General features: G+C 51.8%; 1 protein-coding gene across 1 annotated transcript in view; it reads right to left on the minus strand.

Moving 5' to 3' along the window:
- Window positions 1-22,694, minus strand: part of flna (filamin A, alpha (actin binding protein 280)) — a 32,651-nt gene extending 9,957 nt beyond the window's left edge. Inside the window, exons 1-35 of the mRNA XM_067240601.1 lie at window positions 22,243-22,694; window positions 15,501-15,752; window positions 15,314-15,411; window positions 14,414-14,561; window positions 14,124-14,242; window positions 13,830-13,907; window positions 13,244-13,406; window positions 12,799-12,999; window positions 9,803-9,940; window positions 9,533-9,659; window positions 9,301-9,437; window positions 8,990-9,186; window positions 8,369-8,482; window positions 8,131-8,274; window positions 7,879-8,002; window positions 7,538-7,698; window positions 7,345-7,435; window positions 7,090-7,259; window positions 6,789-6,906; window positions 6,492-6,604; window positions 6,119-6,268; window positions 5,546-5,864; window positions 5,080-5,253; window positions 4,779-4,941; window positions 4,440-4,600; window positions 4,117-4,284; window positions 3,897-4,020; window positions 3,640-3,796; window positions 3,338-3,527; window positions 3,050-3,073; window positions 2,353-2,600; window positions 1,976-2,050; window positions 1,164-1,263; window positions 710-850; window positions 461-589 (exon numbers count right to left, since the gene is read on the minus strand). Coding sequence (XP_067096702.1) covers window positions 461-589; window positions 710-850; window positions 1,164-1,263; window positions 1,976-2,050; window positions 2,353-2,600; window positions 3,050-3,073; window positions 3,338-3,527; window positions 3,640-3,796; window positions 3,897-4,020; window positions 4,117-4,284; window positions 4,440-4,600; window positions 4,779-4,941; window positions 5,080-5,253; window positions 5,546-5,864; window positions 6,119-6,268; window positions 6,492-6,604; window positions 6,789-6,906; window positions 7,090-7,259; window positions 7,345-7,435; window positions 7,538-7,698; window positions 7,879-8,002; window positions 8,131-8,274; window positions 8,369-8,482; window positions 8,990-9,186; window positions 9,301-9,437; window positions 9,533-9,659; window positions 9,803-9,940; window positions 12,799-12,999; window positions 13,244-13,406; window positions 13,830-13,907; window positions 14,124-14,242; window positions 14,414-14,561; window positions 15,314-15,411; window positions 15,501-15,752; window positions 22,243-22,612 — 5,386 coding nt within the window. The 5' untranslated portion in view covers window positions 22,613-22,694. The remainder of the gene's footprint in view (window positions 1-460; window positions 590-709; window positions 851-1,163; window positions 1,264-1,975; window positions 2,051-2,352; window positions 2,601-3,049; window positions 3,074-3,337; window positions 3,528-3,639; window positions 3,797-3,896; window positions 4,021-4,116; window positions 4,285-4,439; window positions 4,601-4,778; window positions 4,942-5,079; window positions 5,254-5,545; window positions 5,865-6,118; window positions 6,269-6,491; window positions 6,605-6,788; window positions 6,907-7,089; window positions 7,260-7,344; window positions 7,436-7,537; window positions 7,699-7,878; window positions 8,003-8,130; window positions 8,275-8,368; window positions 8,483-8,989; window positions 9,187-9,300; window positions 9,438-9,532; window positions 9,660-9,802; window positions 9,941-12,798; window positions 13,000-13,243; window positions 13,407-13,829; window positions 13,908-14,123; window positions 14,243-14,413; window positions 14,562-15,313; window positions 15,412-15,500; window positions 15,753-22,242) is intronic.
- Between the last annotated feature and the right edge of the window lie 1,081 nt (window positions 22,695-23,775).

Here is a 23,775-nt window from a genome sequence, read left to right on the forward strand (position 1 = left end):
CACACACATACACACACACGCTAGACACGGAGGGGATGCGTGTGTGTGTGTGTGTGTAGGGCTGTGTAGTGTGTACAACGGTACCTAGGAATGGTTTGCTGGACCCCATGTTAGTTTCCTCAAGGATCACAATGACTCTTGCTTAGAGTCTCTTTGCTCTTGTTGGTTAGTGGTAACGGATTTAAATTGTTGTACTCGCTGTGAAATATTTTTTACTGTTGCTTGCTTTTCCACAGGTACACTTGCACTTATAGCGATTCATGTTGTTTAATTGTAACTTGTTTAACTACATGCTCTTGTGGTTCTTCCCTTTGGCACTTATTTTGGTTGTTCACAATATGTGCTTCATGTTTTGGCTACCTGGAATGTTTTTGGGGCTATCTTGTTGTTATGATCAGTGACCTATGCACTTAGTAAAGCTCTCTCTTGGAAGTGGCTCTGGATAAAAGCGTAGGCCTACCCTCCCCAGCATCCTGGGTGTTGACAGTGAAGGCAGCAGGTTTGTTGACTGTCCCGTGTATGAGGCCTGGTCCGTACGCGCTCACGTTCCCACTGTTGACGTAGTCCACGAAGAACTGGAGGGGGCTGCCTGCAGGGGGGCAGGGCTCGTATCAGATACACTTGTCATAACTCATGTGTTTGCATGGCTGTGTGGTGTGTGTCCTACCAGGGCTGTGTGTGTACCTGGGAGGTGTGTGTGTGTGTGTACCTGGGATGTGGATGCTGTCGTACTTGATGTCCATCTCGTGCAGGCCCGGCTCAGTGGGGGCGTACTTCACCGTCACTGTGCCATCCTTGTTGTCCGTGATGTCCGGCTTCGCCACCTTACCGGACGGCATGCGCACGTCGCCTAGGAAACAAACCGGCAAGGTCACACTGCTGAGCTTGGGGGGGGTGAGGGTGGTGTGAGGGTGTAGGTAAGGGGGGTGTGAGGGTGTAGGTAAGGGGGGTGTGAGGGTGTAGGTAAGGGGGGTGTGAGGGTGTAGGTAAGGGGGGTGTGAGGGTGTAGGTAAGGGGGGTGTGAGGGTGTAGGTAAGGGGGGTGTGAGGGTGTAGGTAAGGGGGGTGTGAGGGTGTAGGTAAGGAGGGGTGAGGGTGTAGGTAAGGGGGGGGTGAGGGTGTAGGTAAGGGGGGTGTGAGGGTGTAGGTAAGGGGGGTGTTTACCTGTGATCTCTCCCTTCTGGATGGTGAAGGGGATGACCAGGTCAAACGGTCTCAATCCTGCCACATCCAGACCGTTCATCCCCATTGGCCGGTCTGTTGCCTAGGAGACAGAGGGCAAAGGTTAGAGTCTAGTGTCTGTGTGTGTCTGTGTATGAATCAACATCAAATCAACAACAAACCAAACTGGTGGAACTGAATGGAAAACATGGTGATGATGATGATGGCCACTGACAGACACAGACACCAGTTACAGGATGAAGATCGCTGTAGATGGGACACACACACACACACACACACACACACACACACACACACACACACAGTAGCTTCCCAGAAACACCCCGCAGCCATTTTGGATAAATGTGGAGTGGACCACATTGGGGATTCACAAAATGGTGGCCGCTCCCTCCTGTGTGCGAGTACAAGGAGAGAGAGAGAGAGAGACAGAGAGAGGTATTGAAGGTGTGTGTGTGAGTGAGTGAGAGATACAGAGAGAGAAGTGTTGAAGGTGTGTGTGTGAGTGAGTGAGAGAGAGAGACAGAGAGAGAGGTGTTGAAGGTGTGTGTGAGAGTGAGCGAGAGAGAGAGCGACAGAGAGAAGGGGGGTGTTGAAGGCGTGTGTGTGATGGAGGGAGAGACCAGCTCAGAGATGACCACCTGCAGAGAGACATGATGGAGAGATGAAATGAAACACCATGAGGGAGGAGAGGATGGAGTGATGAGGAGGAGGAGAGAGGAGGGATGAGAGGAGGAGAGAGGATGGAGTGATGAGGAGGAAGAGAGAGAAGGGATGAGAGGAGGAGGAGAAGGTACCCAGGGTTGTTGAGTGTAGTACTGAGGCAGCTGTCTCTGCTGTAGCAGCTGGTCAGAGGGAGGACCTTCCACAGCCTGGGGGAGGGGGGGGAGGAGGAGAAGAGGTAGGAGGAGGACGAGAGATAGAGGCAGTACAACATTGGTTAGTGTGATTAACTGGCGTCTGCTGGGCCCAATCAGAGGGGGACTGGAGAGAGAAAGGCCGGGTCACCGGAAACCTGAGGAGTCCTGAAACTGAGTGTGAGTGTGTGACAGCGTGTGTGTGTGAGAGCGTGTGTGTGAGAGCGTGTGTGTGTGAGAGCGTGTGTGTGTGAGAGAATGTGTGTGTGAGAGCGTGTGTGTGAGAGCGTGTGTGTGAGAGCGTGTGTGAGACCCACCGTGACCTGGAAGGGGGAGTTGGGAATGTGTTCTCCTCCAAAGCGCAGGCAGATGCAGTAGTCCCCGGGCTGCGGCGCCGTGTAGAAGATGTCGAATGTCCCGTCTGCATTCTCCACCACGTCCACGTCAAGCTCCACCCCCTCGGGCGTGCTCACGCTGCACGTCACCTTGCCCTTCCCAGCAGCCTTAGCGTCCACAGTGATCACGGTCTGCTCCCCCATCTGGATGGTGGGGCCCACGCCGGCCCCTGGGGGGTAGAGAACACACTTACACACACATATCACACACTAACACTTACATATGCACCATGCACACAAACACATATACACATACACACCACGCATACGTACACACACACACACACTCACCCCCCATCATGCCTCTACCATGATCGTGAGTTCTACGGGTTATTACTGTGTTATTACCATGGTTACAGTTACTACCGTGTTATTACCATGGTTACAGTCACTAATATCCAGTCTCCATGACTACATCAGCCGAACTGACATCCATCATGCTGAACAATTAGTCTTTTAGTCTACCCAGAGAGAGGGGGGGAGAGGAGAGGAGAGAGGAGGAGAAGAGAGAGGAGAAAGAAGAGAGGAGTCATCTAATTGAAGGGTAGGAGCCATCCAGCATGCAGTCAGACCAGAGTAATGGATGCAGGATCTGATGAGGGGATCTGTGATCGCTTACCCAGACCGTGACCGCCGATCGAGACTGAGAGCAACGGTGAGAAGCAGGGAGCGAAACGTGACACAGAAGAGACAGAGTCAAGGAGGGGAGGGTGTGGTTCAACAGGACAGCACACTGTAGTGGAGGCCAGCAGGGGGGAGGGGTGAAGGGGGGAGGGGGGGGTGTGTGTGTGTGTGTGTGAGAGACAGACAGACACTGGGGGTATAATGTTATAACAACATCAGCAGAACAACCTAAAAGTTGTGCGTAACTGTGTTCAGGTGTGTGTGTGTGTTCAGGTGTGTGTACCTGTGACGGAGCACTTGCTGGCGTCCCCAGTGGGCAGGGCTCTGATGCGGTAGGGGGAGTAGGGGATCTCGTCTCCTCCGTACTTGATCAGGATGGTGTAGCGGCCCGTCATGTCTGGAACATACGACACCAGGTACGTCCCATCCTGGTTGTCACGGATACTGGCCTTCTTAGGCTTCCCCTCTGGGTCCTGTGGGAGGAGGGGGGGGCGTGATGGAATAAAGGACATGAGAAATAGAAAGTTTCATCTTGTGTGGATGCGAGCTGTTTGAGTGTGTAGGTGTGAGTGTGTGTGTTCTCACAGTGATCTGCACGGCTAGCAGGCCCTCCCCAGCATCCTTGGCGTCGATGGTGAACTCTACAGGCAGGGAGGCGGGCACACCGCTGGTGTTCAGGCCAGGACCACTGCAGCGCACCTTGCTGGCATCATGAGTGGGCAGCACCTTCAGCTTGTAAGGACTGGAGGGGAGACGTGAGGATGAGTTCAAATGTATGAGAATGCATGTGTGTATTACCTGCCTGCGTGTGTGTGTGTGTGTGTGTGTGTGTGTGTGTGTACCTGCGTGGGACCTCCTCCTCGTTGTACAGGACGTTGATGGAGTAGGGGCCCTCTCTGGTGGGGACGTAGTTCACTGTGTGAGTCTGGTCTCCATTATCCACCATCTCCACTGGCTCCACCACACCTACACACACACACACACACACACACACACACACGTTACAGACAAACTAGGATCCAGAGATTTAAGAATTCTAGACATAGACCCCCTCCCCCTCACCTTTGGGCCCCTGCACGCGGACCTGCAGCGGGGCCTGGCCAGCCTTGGATGTGTCCACGCTGAACGCCTGAGGAACGTTGGCCCTCACGTTGCTGCCCAGCCCCGGGCCCTGACACCTCACCTTGCTGCTGTCCACCGTGTCACTGACCGGCACCGCAAACGGACTCCCTACCGTCGGAGGGAACATGAGGCCATTAAATAAGAACATTTTCAATGTGACCTATAAACTGTCCACATGTTAAACCTGACAATCACATGTACATCTACATTCCAGAACTCTCCAGAGAGAGAGAGACCCCCCCAGAGAGAGACCCCAGGTGTACCTGCTATGGGCTGGCCCCCATAGGTGATGTTGAGGTGGTAGGTTCCAGGCTCGTAGGGGACGTACTCCACGCTGCAGCTTCCGTCCTTGTTGTCAGTGCAGGACATCTTAGCCTCTGACGGCCCCTCCACAGCCAGACCCAGACCCCCAGTACCTGCCCCTCTGGAGTGTGTGTGTGTGTGTGTGTGTGTGGGGGGGGGGTGTATGAAGGGAGGAGTAGGCAGTCGAGAAGGGAAGAGAAAGAGAGAGAGGGAGGGAGAGATGAGTAAAGACACAAACTGAACTAACTGCTCAGCGTCTCCAAGGGTGTGTGAAGGGAGTGTTTCCACGGCTACCGTACCGGGTTTCCACGGTGAACTTGTTGGGCTTGTTGGTGATGCCGCTCTGCAGGCCGGGGCCATGCACACGCACACGCGCCGGATCACAGCCCTCAGTCACCGGCACACGGAATGGAGACTTGGGCACCGGGGAACCGTCATATGCTACTGCCACACTGTGGGGTCCTGACACACACACACACACACACACACACACACACACACACACACACACTTAAAATGGTCCCCCCATATTCCCAAGATCTTGTTACTTTCCCAATGACTACTCGCCCCCCCCCCCCTCTCCTCACCCCCCCTCCTCACCCTCCTCGTAGGGCGTGTACTCCACAGTGTAGGTGCCGTCTTGGCGGTCTGTGAGGCTGGCGTCTGTGAGGCTGCCGGAGGGGTTGCTGATCACAGTCTTGATGTGGTCTCCTCCAGTCTGCGTCAGCGAGCGCGCATCCACCGTGAACTCTGTGGTCGCCTCGCGGAACACACCTGGAACACGGGACAGGGGTGAGACAGGTAGAACACGCTAGGACACGGTACAGGGGTGAGACAGGTAGAACACGGTACAGGGGTGAGAGAGGTAGAACATGCTAGGACACGGTACAGGGGAGAGAGAGGTAGAACATGCTAGGACACGGTACAGGGGTGAGACAGGTAGAACATGCTAGGACACGGTACAGGGGTGAGAGAGGTAGAACATGCTAGGACACGGTACAGGGGTGAGAGAGGTAGAACATGCTAGGACACGGTACAGGGGTGAGGAGAGAGGGGAACCCCTCACCTTTGCCCTCCACCCCTGGGCCAAACACCCGGACTGCGCTGGCGTCCACGGCGGGCTCCACAGTGAGTCGGGCTGGGAAGCTGGGCACGTCCTGCCCCCCGTAGCGGATGGTGACGGTGTAGCATCCGGGACTCAGGGGGATGTAGGTGATGGTGTAGGTGCCGTCCCCGTTGTCCTGGATACGGACCTCTGCCTCCGTGCCGCCGTCGGAGATGATCTCGATGGTGAGCTCGGCCGGGCCGGCATTGGTACAGTCCACCACGAACTCCCCCGTCTCCCCCACCTTGGCACGCTCCAGACCAGGGCCTGAGCAGCGCACCTGGGGGGGCAGGGTTACCTTGGGTGTGTGTACCTTGGAGGGCTGTGTGTGTGTGTACCTTGGAGGGCTGTGTGTGTGTGTGTGTACCTTGGAGGGCTGTGTGTGTGTGTGTACCTTGGAGGGCTGTGTGTGTGTGTGTACCTTAGAGGGCTGTGTGTGTGTGTGTGTGTACCTGGGAGGGCTGTGTGTGTGTGTGTGTGTGTGTGTGTGTGTGTACCTGGGAGGGCTGTGTGTGTGTGTGTGTGTGTGTGTACCTTGGAGGAGTCTGTGGGGGGGTAAGCCGTGGAGCTGAAGGGGGATCCTGGGATCGGAGCTCCGTCATAGGTCAACTCCACCTGGTAGGGCCCCGCCTCCCGAGGGATGAACTTCAACTGATTGGTCTCTGGGCTCAGCCCTGACTCCACCTACTCATGAATATGATAATGAGCTTCCTCAGCATCCTGTGTATTATGGTACACCTAAATTATCCTCCTTCATTACCCCCAAAAATATAGCACTAAACTACAACATGCAATACAAAACTTTAAAAATCAAATTATAAAGACCAAAAGTTTAAACATCCTGTAAAGGTTTGAATTGAAGCTTTATTTAAAAAGAACAAACATGCAGACACAAACACCCTCGTACCTTACTGGACACCGGCTTTCCTGATGGACCAATCACCTTGGCCTCTACCTTGCCCTGTCCTCCTGCCCCCTTCGACTTCACAGTCACTTCCTGGTCCCTGCCAACTGTCATCTCTATAGTAGAAAGAGGGAGGGGGAAAGACAGAGAGAGAGAAAACCACATGAGAATAGCACTGAGCTGATGGAGGTGTAGAGGAGAGGGGGGTGGGGTGGAGGAGGTGTAGAGGAGAGGGGGGTGGGGTGGAGGAGGTGTAGAGGAGAGGGGGGTGGGGTGGAGGAGGTGTAGATGGGTGCGTACTCTGTCCCAGCCCCGTCACGTTGATCTTGCTGAGGTCCAGGCTGGGCGCCACGGCAACAGAGAAGGGGCTCTTAGGTATAGGGTCTCCTCCGTAGGTCACGGCCACGCCCATTTGACCCTAGAAGAGAGGAGTCACACATGGGGGAGGAGTCACACGAGGGGGAGGAGTCGCACGAGGGGGAGGAGTCGCAGGAGTCACAGGAGGAGTCATGAAAGGGAATAAAATTGCTGCCGCACAACAATGTACCCGAGGATGTGGGAGTGTGTGGTGGTGTGTGTGTGTCTACGTGTGTGCGCTCACCTGTTGCACGGGCATGTACTTGACGGTGTGTGTGTTGTCGTGGTTGTTGATGATCTCCAGGTCTTTGATGGCTTCGGCTTTGGAGGGTCCGGTGAACACAGCACCCAGACGAGCCTGACCCGCTGCCTTGGTGTGCACCGTGAAGCTGGTGGGCTTGTTCAGCTCCACACCTGGGGGGGAGACAGAGTGATGGTATACGTGTGGTGTGTATTATATGGTGTGTGTGTATATAGTGTGTGTGTGTGTGTGTCTCACCAGTGCGGCTCAGTCCAGGGCCCTCAGCCTTCACCTTGCTGGCGTCATGTGACGGGTCCACCTTGATCCTGATGGGAGTCATGGGGATGGTCTGGAACACAGGCAGAGAGTCAGCACGCACGCACACACACGTGCGCACACACACACACACACACGCGCGCGCACACGCGCACACACACAACCCAGCCCCCACCTGGTCAGCGAACAGCACCATGATGGTGTAGCTGCCGGCTCCAGGAGGTGTGTACTTGACGGTGAACGTGTCGTTGTCGTTCCTGATGATGTCAAAGTCGATGTCCGCCTCCGCCGGCCCCACTACTCCCGGAGCACACTTGATGCCTATACTGATGTCTCCTGCACACAGACACACACACACACAGATAATTCCTATACTGATGTCTCCTGCACACAGACACACAGATAATTCCTATACTGATGTTTCCTGCACACACACACACACACAGATAATTCCTATACTGATGTCTCCTGCACACACACACACAGGTGATACCTATGCTGTTGTTGCACACACACCTTGTCCGGCCTCAGCACAGTCCACAGTGAACAGTGTGGGCTCAAAGGCCTTCAGGCCGGTCTTGGCCACGCCCGGTCCAGACACCTTCACCTTGTTAGGGTGGCAGCCCGCTCCGATGGCCATCTGTACACACACACACACACACACACACAGACAGACACACACACACACAAACAGTTAAAGTAGTGTTTGTGTGTGCGTGTGTCCCTGTGTGCGTCTCTGTTTGCATGTGCATGTGTGTGTGCGCTCACTCTGAAGGGGCTGTCTGGGATGTTGACCCCGCCCCAGGACACCATGATGGTGTGTTTGAGGGGCTTGCGGGGCGTGTAGCTGCAGCTGTAGGTCCCATTCCCATTGTCTTTCACCTGCACCTCCACAGGGGTTCCATCTGCATCCTGCCCACACACACCCCACAGACATACAGTTAGTCTGCCGACCTTGACAGGGTAAAAGTTTACCTGATGTAGTCTCCCCCCCCCCCCCCCTCACCTGGGCGGTGATCTTGAGGGGAGCTCCGCCCCCCAGCTTAGCGTCCACGGTGAACTCTGCTGGCTTCCCAACCGCCAGACCACTGCTCTGCAGGCCAGGGCCAAACGCCTTCACCTGCAGCACACACACACACACACACACACACAGTATTACAGCTGAGCCTCATGCCTATGCTTCAGAACAACCCATGCTTTATGTGTACCTGGTGTGCGTGCATGTACCTGTGCAGGTGTGTGTGTACCTGTAGAGGTGTGTGTACACCTTTGCAGGTGTGTGTGCACCTGTAGAGGTGTGTGTGTACACCTGTGCAGGTGTGTGTGCACCTGTAGAGGTGTGTGTGTACACCTGTGCAGGTGTGTGTGTACCTGTGCAGGTGTGTGTGTACACCTGTGCAGGTGTGTGTACCTGTAGAAGTGTGTGTGTACACCTGTGCAGGTGTGTGTACCTGTAGAAGTGTGTGTGTACACCTGTGCAGGTGTGTGTACCTGTAGAAGTGTGTGTGTACACCTGTGCAGGTGTGTGTACCTGTAGAGGTGTGTGTACACCTGTGCAGGTGTGTGTACCTGTAGAAGTGTGTGTGTACACCTGTGCAGGTGTGTGTACCTGTGCAGGTGTGTGTACCTTGTCAGGATGGAAGTCCTTGCCGGGGGCGGGGCTGATGTCCGCCATGTAGGGGGAGTGCTGGATGTCCTCTCCGTTGCAGAGCACGTGCACTGCATACTCCCCCGCCTCCATGGGCCAGTAACGCACGTCACATGACCCGTCCCCCTTATCATCACACTCTATCTTAGCCTGGGACGGGCCCTCCACAGAGAACCCTGACACACACACACACGTGATTTCTTGCACCTTCTCAGCAGTGATAGTCCGTCTTTGTGTCTACGTGTGAGTTTCTGTATGTCTGAGTGTGTGTGTATGTGTGTGTGTCTTACCGAGCGTGCCTACGTTGTCCCCCACGGCTTCGACCACAAAGTCAGCTGACTTCCCGACCACGCCCCCCTCTAGACCCGGCCCCCACGCTCGCACCTTCTGGGAGCCCGACTCCGCCCCCACCTTCACCTCCAGGGGGCTGGGGGGACAGCATCATCATCATCATCATCATCATCATCCACTAAATGTCGATGGTGGAGTGTGAGCGAGTCAGAGATAAGGAGGTGTGTGTACCTGCGGGGGATGTGCTGTCCTCCCCAGGTGATGGTGATGCTGTAGGTGCCCGGGGTGGTGGGGTAGTAATCGAACCCATACACCCCATCACCTAGGTCCTGCCTCTTACAGGGCTCCTCCAGACCCTCTGCGTGCGCACACACACACACACACACACACACACACACACACACACACACACGATTAGCTCTGGTGGTTTACAAAGACAAAGATGCTGGGATGTGTAGTTTGAGAGGCCCGGAGGATTGTGGGAGTTGTAGTGTAACTCACTGGGGCCCTTGATGGAGACCTTGAGATCCCCGGTGCCAGCTCCTCGGGTGTAGACCCTGAAATCTGCCGTCTCCTTCACCCTCAGGCCTTTTGGCTGCAGGCCACGCCCCTTGGCCTGGCACAGGCTGGGGTTACAGGCTGGGGGAGGGGGGAGGGCAGAGGGGGGTGGAGCACAGTTTTTAGAAGGGGTGATAATTTTATTTTAAACCAACAGGGTAGAATTTCTGGGGAAGTTGTAAGGTGCGCTTGAGGCAGCTGCAGCAGGTTATTTAACTATCTCACCTCCAAACCTGTTTAAACTGAAACGGCCAAATATTTGGAGAGTTTTCATGGGTGTACTTACATTTTACAACTGATATGTCTGTATATTTTAAACAAGTATCCACACTTACCCTTGATCAATATTGCATGGATAAAAAAAAAAAAAAGCATATAACATTTGTTGCTGCTCATTTACACTTCAGAATACTAAGAGTGAAGTGTAGAATGAAACAGGATTCTCTCATTTACTGAAGAGGGAATGGTGATGTGCCTCATAGTGTAACCAGTTGCATAAAAACTAAGAAATTGTGCAATCCTGTGTACTAAACTATAATATGACTTAAACGTCCCCTTATGTTCTCCCATTCAACTGATATTTTTAAGTATTTACACATATTGCATTTCATCAATAAAGAAACCACTAATAAAACAAGCCGATTCTATCAACTTCACTATGGCAGTAGCTTAGCTGGATCGTGATTCCAACAGTACAGAAAATATGCCCCCAAAAACGTAAGCTTGAAATGTATTTTTTGAAAACTCTCTCAATATTGCTGGAAATATCGTTCGACGCATTTCCAACTGAACTTCAGTCTGACGTGTTGTGTAGCAAGTTATCGAGAAGGAACTAAAGGGGTTCGCTTTCTGTAACTATAGTAACACCCATCTATGGCCTGGCTGTCTATCCAATCAATCTTGTAGTTCGGATACTAGGTGGCATCGATTGCTCTCCAGGAAGACTCGTAATTTATTGCTTTAATAATCGATCAGTTCATTTAGCTCCTAGCTTCAGACCAGACACCCTGACCAGTTAGTAACGACAGCTAACTACTTCTGTGTGGGATCGCTAGATGCCAGAGCTAACCAGAACGAAGCAGGGCAGCCTACTTCCGTTTGTTTTAGACAGTTTGTGAGGGGTACTTTTCAGTAAAACTGACTGTTTATATCACAGTCTGGAAACATAGCTAGGTACGTAACATGTTATCCCCCTGGCCCGTTTCTGTAGCTTTTGAAGAAGTTATAGCTAGCTATCTCCCTGAAGCAAAGGGTTAGGGTTAGGGCTGAACTACTTAGCTAGGTAAATGCGCACAGGTGTGTGATGTCATTACGTTAGTGACTGGTTAGCTAGTTAGCTACTGTCAGCGGCACTTTTATCCACAAAAACTTAAATTATTCATTTACAGTACTGCAGGTCTTGATCTCAAACTTTCGAACCTTTTTTGTAAACTTTTCGAAAATATTTTCACAGCTTTTTTTTCCTCACATGACACAAACGTTTAGTTTTTTTAGACCCTTTTTCGAAAATATTCTTGTTGCCTTCTGCCTTGCTCCATGGTAGCTTCGTAGACTAGCATACGTTTGTGGCGCATGATAGCCATGACATGAAAAAAGGCGCACAATGACAAGATTAAAACTAAAGGTAACGAGCCTGGCTTTAAAATTCAAGTAGCAAGTACAGATATTTGTGTAAAAAATTGAGTGAAAGTAAAATGTTGTCAGAATAATTGTGACGTAGGCCTACTGATTCGAGAAGAATCTACTTAAGTACAGTAACAAAGTAGGCTATTTGTACGTCATTCCCATCTCTGTCTACTTTACATTAATATCTTCTACAACTTAATTATACAGGAGGATCACTTTTTATTAAACTTTATGCTAACGTTATCATACAGGATAACTATATTAAACATCTCCTCTGCCCTCCTTCCTCATATCATTCCAGACCTGCTCTCCCAGACCACTGAGGAAGTGACATGTCATCTCCACAGGAAATGAGTGGGCATCACAGTGCATGATTAGAACTGTGTAATTTAGGCCCTGCTGACTCATCACCAGGCAGCCTAGAAGCCCCAGAAGAGGGGGCGGGGCTACTGGCACCAGCAGACAGGAAGGTGTCAGATGGAACAAACTAAAATCATGTTTTCATCCAGGTCGAGAACAAGACTGGATCAAGTCCTTTTAATGTATTTGAGGGGAACATTACACTTGAAAATATTGTGCTTAACCCTTGTGTTATCTTCGGGTCATTCTGACCCATCAGTCATTGTGACCCACCGTCGTATTGCGACAACTTTACCGCATACAAAAACAAAGTGAAGCATTTTATTTTAACCGTCGGGCTGTCTCAGACCCTCCACATTGCAAAGGTTAAAAGAAAATTATTTTTATTTGTTTTTGTATTGGGTAAAATTGGGTAAACACAACAATGGTTCGTTATGAACCTTTGGGTCATGTGACCCGAAGGCAGCACAAGGGTTAAGCAAAAATACGACACACATACGACCCCCACACACACACACACACACACACACACAACACAGACACATGCACACACACACACAATACCCAAGAGAGATCCCAGGAAACAGGAAATGACAGCAGAAGGAAGATGCCGCTCCACAGAGAGAAGAGATACCAGGAGACCTCTGGAGGAGAGAGGAGGGGGGGGAGAGGAGGAGAGAGATAGGAGACAATGGAAAAAAGAAAATGAAGAGGTAGAGATAGAGGGGAGAAGGAGGCAGAGAGAGAAAACCAGTCAGTAGTGAGAGAAGAATTTAAAATCACTCGTCAGAAACGCACAGAATCAAAGAAATCATACACCATCAGAGAGCAGAGCAGATACAAACGTGTTCCTCCTCTCTCTGACCACCTCCTCCCATCCCTCCATACCTCCATCTCTACACCTCCATCCCTCATCTCCCTCCCTCCATCCCTCTCCCCATCCCCTCTCTTACCCTCTCCCACATGGACAGTGAAGGGGCTCTTGCTGATCTGCCCCCCAGCGAAGGTGACATAGATGGAGTGCGCCCCCTCCTGGCTGGGTTTGTAGGTGCAGCGGTAGCTGCTGTTGCCCTTGTCTTCCACCACGCAGGCCACAGCCTCCCTGCTCCCTGCAGGGTCCACCACCACCACCTCCACCTCCCCCACACCCGCCCCTGGACACGGAGCAGACAGGGAGGAAGACACTGTGATATGGTTTACAACACTCACACACACCCCCCAAATACCCATACCACCTCCCTGCCCCCCACACAAACACTCACGTTCCAAACACACACACCAACTCCCCCCCCCCCCCTCCCCTCCCACACACATGACTACCCCCTCCCAAACACCGATACACACACCTCTACCCCCCCTCCCCACACACACACACCTCCTCCACCCCCTCACACACACCTGCGGTGTAGACATCAAAGTAAGTGGTCTTGTTGGCAATGTTCCCAGCAGGCTCCAGGCCGGGGCCCTGGGCGGTGGCCTTGCTTGAATCACCCTGGGCCATGCCCACCTCCACCTCAAACGGGCTCTTGGAGATGTTCTGGCCTGCGAACAGCACCGTCACCTGGGAAACACACCATCAACACACCGTCACCAGGGAAACACACCGGCTAAAAGTTAAAGGCAATAGTCTATAAGTTCAAGGCTATAATCTAAAGGTTAGTAACTGAAAGCTAAATGGTAGATGTTACAAGCTAGCTTACAATTGTGAGCTAAAGGCTCCGGGGGCAGAGCTACAGGCTAACAGACTAGCAGGCTAACAGACAAGCAGGCTAACAGGATAGCAGGCTAACAGACTAGCAGGCTAACAGACTAGCAGGCTAACAGACTAGCAGGCTAACAGACTAGCAGGCTAACAGACTAGCAGGCTAACAGACTAGCAGGCTAACAGACAAGCAGGCTAACAGACAAGCAGGCTAACAGGATAGCAGGCTAACAGGATAGCAGGCTAACAGACTAGCAGGCTAACAGACTAGCAGCAGCTTACCTTGTGCATGCCAGTGACTTTGGGGACATAGAAGACGGAGTAGGTTCGGTTCTTATCGTTGTTGGCCGTCACTTTAGCCTGAGGAAAACATCAGGTCACACACTAACACCATCGTGTGTGTGTGTTTATAGGTGTGTGTTTATGTGGGTCTGTATATTTGCGTCTGTGTACGTTTATGTTTGTACATGTTTATACTTGTTTACATACTGTTTGTATGTCTGGATCTGTGTGTGAGTGAGTGCATTTGCGTTTGTGCATATGTGTTTGTGTGTGTGTGTGGAGGTATGTGTGTACCTCCTCTCTGTGTCCTGCAGGGTCTTCCACATACACCAGCACCTCCCCCATCCCAGCGCTGATGGTTTCCACAGTGAACACAGCCTTCTTCATCACCACGTTCCCCATCGGCTCCACACCTGGGGGGGGGGGGGATTAGCAACTACATGGTGTGCGTGTGTATACGCAGTGAGTGTGTGTGTCCACATGGTGTGTGTGTCTACGTGGTGTGTGTCTACGTGGTGTGTGTGTGTGTCTGTGCGGTGTGTGTGTGTGTATGCACGGTGTGTGTGTATGCACGGTGTGTGTACCGGGTCCGTAGGCGCGAGCCTTCTTGGGGTTGAGTTTGGGGCGGAGCGGAGCTCCTGGCTTCAGCTTGGACTTGGGGAACTGAGACAGGTAGGTCATGACAGAGTGCTCATCCACGTTGGGGTCCACGATCTCCTCTGGGGTGATCACCTAGGCAACAGGGACACCAGGAGACAGTTGCTGTGTTTATCTATTGTTGCCGTGGCGAAGAACCACGCATCTGTTCTGATTTCACAACCAGCTAACCACAAACCAGAAGGTCTGTTGTGTGTGTGTGTGTGTGTGTATGCCAGTCGTGCCAACCTCATGATCCAGTTTCCCCATGTACAGGAAGAGACAGACTGAAACTATACACACACCACAACACACAGTGATGCTTAGAAGCAGAGTTCTTCTCAGCAGAGCTGGTAGTGAGGGTGGAAACTCCCCCGACCACAGAGCTGCCAACACGCCACCCTGCACGCCAACACCAGCCTGCCAACACGCCACCCTGCACGCCAACACCAGCCTGCCAACACGCCACCCTCGAGCCAACAGCAGTCTGCCTTCATGCCACCAACCCTTCTATCCTGACAACACGATCACACTTCATAATAATGTATAGTACCAGGTTGTTTGGCATTTAGCTTGACCCCAAAGGCAATAGTGTGAAAGTTAGCATGGTTATCCCTGGCTAGAAAGGTTAGCTGTAGTGGAGAACAATTTGAAAATTAGCCTGGTTAGCATTAGCATAAGACAATAGAAAGACATTCATATTACCGTGGTTAGCATTAGCAAAATCCCATCGAGAACAATGTGAATATTAGCAGGGTTATTAGTTTAACCTCATAGAGCACAATGTTAGCGTTAACATTAGCTTAAGCCCACAGAGAACAATGTTATCGTTAGCATGGCTAGCTTACCTGAGGGATCCCCAGCCAGTCATCAGCCTGCTGCATGGCCTCGCGGGCGTTGTCCACTGGCTTGGTCTGGTCCCACTGGTCCCAGTCAGGACACAGACCTACAGTCAGGCAGGAGGCAGTCAGCACCACCCACACACACACACCTCACAGCACCACCCCCTCCACCCCCTCCACCCCCCTTCCATACCGGGAGCGCAGCTGTCCACCAGAGCCCCCAGGGCACGGCCGCTCTGCCAGTCCCTGCTGAAGTTGGTGATGGGCATCTCCGGGACCTTGTTCTGGATCCAGCCCAGGAGCCTCTGCTTGGGGGTCTTCTGCCGGCTCTCCTCCGTCTCCTCGTCCTCGTCCCACATGGGCATGGAGATGGAGTAGTGCAGGATCAGGGTCCAGATCAGACCCAGGATCAGCTTCAGGTTCCCATCCACAATGGCCTTGGAGTCTGGGGGGGGTCACAGGTCAGATTAGGGTTCATGGAGTCTGAGGGGGGTCACAGGTCAGATTAGGGGTTCATGTCACATACACCTGGAGGGGAGGGGAGGGGGGGGGGTTTGTTGTTGCAAGGGAGAGGTTGATTTACGTAGTGTAACACGTGTGTGTGTGCATGCGCGTGTGTGTGCATGCGTGTGTGTGTGCATGCGTGTGTGTGTGTGCATGCGCGTGTGTGTGTGCATGCGTGTGTGTGTGTGTGTGCATGCGCGTGTGTGTGCATGCGTGTGTGTGTGTGCATGCGCGTGTGTGTGTGCATGCGCGTGTGTGTGCATGCGTGTGTGTGTGCATGCGCGTGTGTGCATGCGCGTGTGTGCATGCGCGTGTGTGTGCATGCGCGTGTGTGTGCATGCGTGTGTGTGTGTGCATGCGCGTGTGTGTGTGCATGCGCGTGTGTGTGTTTGCATGTCTGTGCTTGCTGCGGGTATGTGCTTGCTCTTCATATTTCTACACACCAGGGTGTGTCACTTTCTGACATTACTCTACCCCAACACCAACACATTACTCCACACCAACACACCCCAAAACTAGCTGACATAGACCAAAGTAGCTAGCAGCACTAGTTGCTTTTGTTCAGGAAAATGCTTGTGTTGTTTGGCAACAATCCAGTGGAGTTACGGAACTATTGGCCAAGTCAAATGAATGATAATCAAACTATAATGTGTCGTCGCTTTGTTAACTAATAAATGATGCATGTAGAACTGTTGTATGAAAGCAGCATCCCAGGAGAGGTGTACTACTGAAGGGAGTCCAGATATAAACATGAATACTAACACCTTACTGTAATACTGTAAAACCAGCTAGTTTGCTCACAGTTTGAGGCCAGGATGTGAGATCAATAGTCCAGGATGTGATGTCACTGGTAACAGTTTGGGACCATGAAGTGAGGTCAGTAGTCCAGGATGTGATGTCACTGGTAACAGTTTGGGACCAGGATGTGATGTCACTGGTAACTGTTTGGGACCATGAAGTTAGGTCACTAGTCCAGGATGTTGGTAGGGAAGCACATTCTGAACGCCACAACTACAGATATGGTCATCAATTTAATGTATACAAACACACTTAAAACATGGCTAGATGCTACAGTGAGTGGTGTGTTTCTGAGCGATGTGTAAATGTGTATGTACATGTGCGTGTATATACATGCACGTGTGTGTGTGTGCATGCTTGTGTGTTTATACTTGTGTGACTATTAGATTCCTGTGTCTGAAAGCCACCAAGCACGAGAGGAATCTGCTTCCTCAGACCGCAGGGCTGTGATCCAGGCCTTATACGGCCCCACACCAAAATATTCCCCCCAGTGACTCATACCACCCCCCCACCCCCCCGTGTGCGCGTGTGTGTACATGTGTGTGTGTGTGCATTTGTATGTGTGAGGCTGTGTGTGTGTGTGTGTCCTCTCCCCCAGACTCCCATGACTCAACTGTCTGGCTTGCCATGACCTCTGACATCATCACGACCCTCGACCCCCAGTCGGACCCCTGCCCCCTGTCTCAGAGGAGCGGGGATTGTTGGGGGATGGAGGGAAGAATGAGGGGAATAAAAAATGTGTATGAAAGGACCAGGCATTGCTATGACTACAGTCCTGGTCTGTCTACACCAGGCGTTTCCATGACTACAGTACTGGTCTACACCAGGCATTTCCATGATTACAAACAAAATCCAGTCGTAGAACATTTGAACTTTGGATGTTCTAAATTAGTTGTTGTGAAAATTCTCTGATTCTAAATCTGCTTAGACTGCTGGCAGAAGTGAACAGGGGTCAGGTCTGCAGAACCAGGTGAGGGTGTAGGATAGTATAGGAGGGATTAGGGTGGTGTAGGATAGTATAGGAGGGAGTAGGGTGGTGTAGGATAGTATAGGAGGGGGTAGGGTGGTGTAGGATAGTATAGGAGGGGGTAGGGTGGTGTAAAACAGTATAGGAGGGAGTAGGGTGGTGTAGGATAGTATAGGAGGGGGTAGGGTGGTGTAGGATAGTATAGGAGGGGGTAGGGTGGTGTACGGTAGTGACCACACCAAACTGTCATCCAGCCCAGACAGAACATTCAGAGGAAATATCTCACATTCCAAGCTAGCCTTATCAGGAGACATGACACACAGACACAGGGCTATGGGCAGTAGTCTTCACTCCTATGCATGCATAAACACACGCCATGTTTGGTGATTATACACCCTAACACAGGAATACCAGAGCTGTGAAGAAGGCTTACAGACTTGCTGGTAAAATATAAAAAGAGTTTCTAGAGAATCTAACCAGGGTTCAATATGTTTATAGTTGAATTCACATCAGTGTAATTTCTACTGGTTCTCTTCTATATCTCTGGGTCAAGCCTTGACACCCTCCCTTCCTCTCTCCTTCCCTCTCTCCCTTCTTCCCTCCCTCTCTGTTCTTAATCTGCCTCTCCCACCAGAGGCCCTACAGCCTCTACATTTCCTCTCCTTCCTCCCTCCCTCCCTCCCTCCGCTGGAAGGGCTCCTTCTGGTTTTGTATCCTTAAAAGGGTCGAAGTGTTGAGCGGCTGGCAGCCCTCCCACCCTCTCAGCTCCGGTTACAGAGGGAGGAGGAGGGAGGGATGAGAGGAGGGAGGAGGAGGGAGAAAGTAAGAGAAAGACTGAAAAGTGCTGTGTGAGACATTTTTAAAGCCCACACTGGCAGTGTCTTTCTGGGAGGGGAGAGGAGAGGGCGAACTGGCTCTGACTGACAGAAAAGACTGGAAGGAAAAGAGGGGTGTGGAATAGAGAGATAGAGAGGAGGAGTTGTAACAGAAGAGAGGAGAGAACTAGTGAAGATCAGTCGAGAAAATCAGAGAGAGAGAGGGGGGGGGAGACAGTTGAGAAGATAGTAGTAAAACGTCCGAGTGCTGTGTGTTGGCAATGGCCAGCAAGGCCTCGTCCAATCACTGGCCAGCAAGGCCTTGTCCAATCACTGGCCAGCAAGGCCTTGTCCAATCACTGACCAGCCAGACAGGAAGTTATGTTAATGATAATCAACAGGAAGTGAACCATTTAAACAATTAGAGGTCCTCTCCCTATCTATCTCTCCTGGATCTTTTTAGGAAGTTTCTCAGACTGTCTTTGCAGAATTTCACTGATGTTATAAAGTAAAATGACAACAATAATGTCATTAAGTCAAGTAATTCTGGTCTCTATGCTACACCATACAGCATATTGTAGAGAATATATTCTATACCAGACAACATGTAGAGAATATATTCTAGAACAGGCAGCACTACTAAACAGGCCACATTATCTCACGCAAGCTGGTGGAGTGGATTGGTCAAGCGCACACACACAAAATTGTGAATGAATATAACTTCCCTAATCTAATATTCCTATCTCCGGCTTAGTATCTGCACACAGTCATGGTGAATGTGTCACAGACACACATATATGTATGCATGTGTCCACACACCAGAGGAGTGGCCTTCACTAAGTTAGGTGTTCTGTGGGCCAGGGAAGGTGGTGTCAGTATGGCGACACAGCCACTCGGGGGGTTCCCTCTCCTTGTCCCCTACATCCCTAGTTACCTAGATCTGTGCGGTTGGTGAGTGATTACTCCTGTCTGAAGTTAAGGTAGGTATTCAGCTTCCTGTCTGAATTCTGAGTCAGTCTATCCTCAGTGAAGAGAGGTGGGGAGAGAGAAGGAGAGGAGGGGAGAGAGAAGGAGGGGAGAGGGGAGGGGAGAGAGGAGAGGAGAGGGGAGGACAACCTGCCATAGTTTAACAGACTAAACTGATTATTGATTTTCCAAACATTCCAGTAGCATCTAACAGCCCTTCCACAACCAAACCAGCAGAAACAGCACTCACTCAAACCTGGGGGATGTTTGTTGACACACACACACACACACGCACACACATGCGCGCACACACATGCGCGCACACACATGCGCGCACACACATGCGCGCACACACTCAACAAGCACAAACACTCGCACACCCCTCAACCCTAAAGCACAAACACACACTTACCCTACAAGCGCACAACACACACACACACACACACACACACAAACACCACATTCCTCTGGCAGACAGACATAGCAGAGCTGTCTGTCCACACAGACAGTTCATAAAGAAACACTATGCTGCCATAAAAAACATGCATCACATATTACACCACACACATCACACTCACACGCACGCACACGCACACAGCCAGGAGAGCCTGTATGAGCTCCTGAGAATGTTGAGCTCCTCTCCTGCTGCTGCTGCTCCACTGACCCTCTGACACACAGGGCAGGGGTCAAGGTTCAGGGGTCGAACCCAACCACGATGGGGCAGGTAAACTGCTGAGTCAGAAAGGCCAAGACATGACTGCTCTGAGGACAGATCTAGAGAGGACAGATCTAGAGAGGACAGATCTAGAGAGGACAGATCTAGAGAGGACAGATCTAGGATGAGTACAGTCCTTGATCTAGAGAGGACAGATCTAGGATGAGTACAGTCCTTGATCTAGAGAGGATAGATACAGGGAGAGGGAGATAGAGAGAGACGGGGAGAGACGGAGGGAGGGAGAGAGAGAGAGAGAGAGAGAGAGAGAGAGAGAGAGAGAGAGAGAGAGAGAGAGGGTGTTGTGGTCTGGGTGTGTCTTGTTTCTGTAGTGAAATGAGGAAGTGGAGAACAGAGGGAGTTTCTCTCTAACGGTCACATGACCTCCCACCCTGTTCCCCAATGCCCCCTTCCATCCCCCCTATTACCCCCACCCTACCCCGTCAATTCCCCCACCATTTCCTACCCCCCCACCCTGCTGGATCCCAAATCAGGGACTAGCTGGCTGGATAGGACAGGCTGGCTGGATGGATAGGACAGGCTGGTTGGATGGATAGGACAGGCTGGTTGGATGGATAGGACAGGCTGGCTGGATGGATAGGACAGGCTGGCTGGATGGATAGGACAGGCTGGCTGGATGGATAGGACTGACTGGCTGTAGTGTCTCTACTTTTCCAGTCACCAAGATAGAAAACCTGCTAGTGAGGACAGGGGCCTGCTGGTGAGGACAGGAACCTGCTGGTGAGGACATGAGCCTGCTGGTGAGGACATGAGCCTGCTGGTGAGGACATGAGCCTGCTGGTGAGGACATGAGCCTGCTGGTGAGGACATGAGCCTGCTGGTGAGGACATGAGCCTGCTGGTGAGGACAGGGGCCTGCTGGTGAGGACAGGGGCCTGCTGGTGAGGACAGGGGCCTGCTGGTGAGGACATGAGCCTGCTAGTGAGGACATGGGCCTGCTAGTGAGGACATGGGCCTGCTAGTGAGGACATGGGCCTGCTGGTGAGGACATGGGCCTGCTGGTGAGGACATGGGCCTGCTGGTGAGGACATGGGCCTGCTGGTGAGGACATGAGCCTGCTGGTGAGGACATGAGCCTGCTGGTGAGGACATGAGCCTGCTGGTGAGGACAGGAACCTGCTGGTGAGGACAGGAACCTGCTAGTGAGGACAGGAGGGGTGTTCAAGTCAACATCCATCTCTGCAGAATGATACTGCTTCCGTAAAGTTGTGTCCCATGAGGTTATGTAGTAAAGTTGCATACTATAATGATGTAAAGTTATGTACTACAAGGTTATGTTACTTCTACAAAGTAGACTAGATAAGGTGGTGTACTACGCAGGTTTGTGCTATGAAGTCAGGCTATGTACTATGGGTCAGCTTTGGCAAAGGACGACCAAAGCTACACAAGTTCAGACAATAGAAATCTCTCTCTCCCGTTTCTCTTCGGCCAGACTATGCGCTTAAGAGGTCCGCCCCGGTCTGGCCAGGCCTATACCGTTTACCAGTGTACAGCAGAGACCGAAGCCGGGGACTCCACTATGGGCCAACTCCCGAAAACTGCGCGCCTCAAATCTCGACAGTAGATAAAGCGTTAAACTAACAGGCACTCAAAAAAATCTTCTTTCTTCAAGAACCCCTCAAACTATCTTGTGTCTCGCTGTAGCAGCTAACTCACAGCGGAAGGGCGGACACACGTGTGATTTCACAATTGCCCAAATCTAACGGTATTCTGCAAAGGCATAACTTTTTTCCTCTATTGCTTAGGTCACAGTGAGCCAAATAAACGTTGACACAATGCTGCCAAAGACAGCGTCGGTGTCGCTTGAACGAGCGTTTCAGTGAGCGGTTTATCTCCTGGGCTACTGCAAACGTAGTCCAACCTAACTTGGAATGGGACACTTTAGCTCGTTTCTGCTCCAATTCCCCGTTCACCACACTCACCCATGCACGCACTGAGCAGCGGCGGGGGAGACCGCTCGGTAGCCTAGCTTACACAGGGAGGTAGAGGGTAACTAGCAGAGCCACCTGTGGCTGGTTCAAGCTAGGTGAGGGAGGGTACAGGCTGAGAGGTTAGCCTGCAGACCCGGGGGCGTTTAGCGTGTTCAACCAAACAGCTGTCACCGATCAATTAGTTACCGTTAAAAACCGCTAACCGGAGCGTCGCTCAACTCACCTATGGACACCAGCTTGATGTTCTCCCGGTCCAGAAACTCGAGAGCCACGGACACATTCTCCAGCTGCATTTGTCTGAAGGTGGGCCGCTGGTTGTACTTTCTAAACATCTTCTTCTGCGACAGGACTTCTAGGAGGCCGATGAGCCTGAGCCCATCTCCTAGGTCGGTCTGCAGGTTCGCGATCCGCTTGTTGACGCATTTCAGGTGCTCGTTACACCAGCGGGTGAACGTGTTCTGCTGGATCTTCTTCCACGGCGCGTCCTCAGCCAGGTCCTTCTCCGTTGCGGGCATGTCTGCGTCCTTGTCCGGGGAGAGAGCGTTGGGAGCGGGCGCGGCGCTCTGGTGGAGGCGGGGGTGCGCGCTGCTCATTTTTATGGTCTCTGGTCGGTCTCAGTTCGCTGGCTGGATTTTTGGGTGGAGTCAGTTCAGCCTCGCGCCGCTCCCTCTCACTAGGTTACTAGGAGTAATAAGGAGAGAGAGAGAGAGAGAGAGAGAAGAAAAAAGTGAGCTACTGCAAACCTCTTATAGCATGCATTCGTGCGTTTCTCAACATTTCCCAAAAGCGTATGAATCACGTTCGCGTTTGTCCAAGACAACAATGCGGCAGTTAGTCATGGAGACTTCTCCAGATGGGCGTGCTCAAGGAAGAGCAACAACTAATTTTTTAACTCCATAAAAACTGTGAAATTGTGCTCACCCACGGCCCTGTCACTGGGCCGTGTCCAAATCAAATCGAACCGTCAGTTTCAGGTTGATATGATAAAGCTGGTTATTGATGTATGTTAAAAACAGTTTCATGTTCACTAAAAGATATGAGTCTTTGTGTGTAGGGAACACCAGTGTCACACACAACAAACCAGCTGTTAAGTTTGGAAAGTAACTTTCCTAAGCCAAGCAGAGAGAGAGACAGAGAAGGGAAGAGAGAGCTCTGATTTACCTATACTGAGGGACACTCCCACATTCAATCTGATTGGCCCCAGGGCTAAGAAAAACCTAAGACCACACCCAACTACAGCACATGCACGCACAGACATGCACACACAAACACATACACTCACATATAGACACACCACCCCACACACATGCATACACTCATGTTCACACACCTGTGTCTAAAGGAGGCTGGTGGTCACTTTAACATTCCAGCAGTCTGATTGGCCCCAGGGCTAAGATAAACCAGGACCACACCCTCAGTCACACAACTACACACACACTCCCTCACTGACACACTTCCTCACACACTCACAAACACACACTCACAAACACAAATTCTCTGGATCAGGAAACGGGCGTAGGAGACTGGTAAACAGCGTGTTACACAGGCCTGAGCACGACTGGGTGGTAGCGGAGGCGGATCTAGTGAGCGTGTGCGAGAGTGTGAGTGTGTGTGTGTGAGTGTGTGTGTACTGCTCTGTGAGGGTGCAGGGTTGGAGGCTGGAGTAAATATGAGCGTGTCAGATGGACACACACACGCCGCCAAGTATGACAAGGAAGTGTGTGCGTGCGTGTGTGTGTGTGTGTGTGTGTGTGTG

The sequence above is a fragment of the Osmerus mordax genome, chromosome 7 (genome assembly GCF_038355195.1).
Source record: "Osmerus mordax isolate fOsmMor3 chromosome 7, fOsmMor3.pri, whole genome shotgun sequence".
Lineage (NCBI taxonomy): Eukaryota > Metazoa > Chordata > Actinopteri > Osmeriformes > Osmeridae > Osmerus > Osmerus mordax.